Raw genomic sequence first — 2,223 nt, forward strand, 5'->3', positions numbered from 1 at the left:
GGACTCTGTCAGCATCACTGACGTGATGTCCGCTGGCAAGTAGACTCGACTGTCCTTGGTCGTGCAGCAGTCGGACGGCTTGCCTCCTCGGGCACTCCATTCATACGACACTGTCTCGCAGGTGTGGCCATACCTCAGGGTCACCGACTCGAGCTGCCGGTGCCTATCTAGCTCATCGTCGGAGAGCATGCTGACCTGCGTTTGTCAATTTCATGTACAATGTACAACGCCCGCTCGGACTCACGGGTGGTGTCACTTTCTCAGGGTCACCTTTGATGGCCATGGCACGTCGCGGTCCATTTCACGGCGGGAGTCGTGGCTCGATATATCGCCCCTCGTGATGAGGCCCACGTGCCTCCAAACAATATCTCGGCACGATCGTGGGCAGTTAGTGCTGCGCTGCCACTTTTGGCCGCGGCACAGCGGCGGACGGCCGACTACATAACCACCCCCTGCCGCCCCTCAGCCGGCCCAGATGCCCCTGCCGCACCGACGAAGCATGGACGTCGCCTCTGAGATCATTCGTCTACACGAGATGTATCAGACGCTAGAGCTCAAGCTAGGCCACGAACAGAAGCAAAACCAGTCGCTGCATCAGTCGATAGTAGAGCTGCGCGACCAGCTGGACGAGTCCGCCATGGAGAAGGAGGTTTTGGAAAGGCAAGCAGACCTGCTGAAAGATGCCCTGGGAGAGAAGACGAAGCATATTTCCATGCAAAACTTCACTCTCATTGAGGCGCAAAAACAGGCGCAGCTACTGGCGGCGTCAAACACCGAGCGTGCGCGGGTAATATCCGCGCTCTATCAACATATCCGGTGCCCAGAGCAGCAAGAAGAGCTGTGCGACCAGGGCCGAGAGAAGAAGAGAAAGGTGGAAGAATCAGAGCTGTAGTTTGACTCGTACTGTATGCCTGCTAGTGGCCGACGAGGCTTATCGTGCCACATCCGTAACGGGCTATTTTTGCTTAGCCGCCCAGACGCCACAAGAGCTTTCTAGCGGCACATCGGTAACGCAAAAGTTGATGCAATCTTTCACAACTATTTCCTTACCTACAGTCGTCTTTCATCAACGCGTTTCGATCCTATCTATCATAATTTGAAGTCATGCTTTTCAGGCGAGATCATGAGCTACAGCTCATCTTCATGGTTACCGCTGCACTGTTCTGGTCTGCTACTTCGGCGACATGCTAACTGGTCTCCCGAAAGACGGCCTCTAAGCTCACTTGTATAGCAAGGCTCTGGCTGAACTGTTACTGGATCTATATCTGCCCGCAAATGTCGGTGTATCCCGCTGTTCGCAATTCGGTGTGACGAGGGACCACGATCAATGCCCGACCTAGAGAAAACAATGTCGACTTCACCAGTGGCTACTGGAGACCGAGCAATGTCAAACGACATCCTTCTCTGGGCCGACTTGTTCAACAAGAAATATATCGACGGCTTGTTCACTGATCATGATCTCCGGAGCCGACGACTCCCTTTCATATCACTCCGGCGCCACTCCTTCCATTGCAATCCGACGAAGCTCGGCTAGGATGGGCACTGTCCTGTCTAGCTCTTCGAAGCATTTCAAGAGCGGTGCTTGGTAACCTCGCGCTTTCTCCACGAGTTCCTTTATTTTGTCCTCGGCGGCTTGCAGATGTTTATGCTGCTGTTCCTTCTCTTTCTCGACACGAAGCTTACAATCGACCTCATTCTCCAAGGCATCGGACAGCTCCCGGACATGTCCTGAAAGAAGTGCATTCTCTTGTTGAAGTCGACTGATTTCGGCAGAAAATCCTCTTGATGGCCGCTCGGTCATTAGAACAGTCAGCACTCGGTATTCGTTGCACCACAAGATGTCCACTTACCAGAGGTATGTGGTCGGTGGCTTCTACATCCACGCCTGCGGGAACAGCTTCGAAGGTATTGCCTACCTGTCGCGAGAGAAGACGATACGTGCTGATCGAGTGGTCGCTCAGGTTCTTGGCGAACAGGAGCGAGAATGTATTCTCATACCCAGGGCAGGGCTTCCAGCCATACCCATCCTGAGGTCGAGGGCTCAGCCGCACCTCGGAAGGGCTTACTACAATTCCCAATCGCTCGTCAACTCGTGGTCAGCATCCTGCCGCCGAATGGAGCGAACGTGGACTTACCGATGTGCTGCGCTAGTGCTTGGCGGCAGATGTCTCTCTCCCGCCGACGAGCTATGTTACTCTGCCGGGGAGAGGACATTCTTGCCCA

General features: G+C 54.4%; 2 protein-coding genes across 2 annotated transcripts; one reads left to right on the forward strand and one right to left on the reverse strand.

The window, feature by feature from the left end:
- Window positions 1–475: 475 nt before the first annotated feature.
- On the forward strand, window positions 476–892 carry BBA_09776 (uncharacterized protein; the record flags this gene model as incomplete). The annotated part of the gene is made up of 1 exon (XM_008604873.1): window positions 476–892. The coding sequence occupies one exon, from the start codon at window positions 476–478 to the stop codon at window positions 890–892; it is 417 nt and encodes a 138-aa protein (XP_008603095.1).
- A 594-nt stretch (window positions 893–1,486) lies between these two features.
- Window positions 1,487–2,214, reverse strand: BBA_09777 (uncharacterized protein; the record flags this gene model as incomplete). The annotated part of the gene is made up of 3 exons (XM_008604874.1): window positions 1,487–1,792; window positions 1,851–2,065; window positions 2,136–2,214. 3 exons carry the CDS (start codon window positions 2,212–2,214, stop codon window positions 1,487–1,489), a joined length of 600 nt encoding a protein of 199 aa, XP_008603096.1.
- Window positions 2,215–2,223: the final 9 nt, after the last annotated feature.

Source organism: Beauveria bassiana (genome assembly GCF_000280675.1).
Source record: "Beauveria bassiana ARSEF 2860 unplaced genomic scaffold BBA_S00067, whole genome shotgun sequence".
NCBI classification, from domain to species: Eukaryota; Fungi; Ascomycota; class Sordariomycetes; order Hypocreales; family Cordycipitaceae; genus Beauveria; species Beauveria bassiana.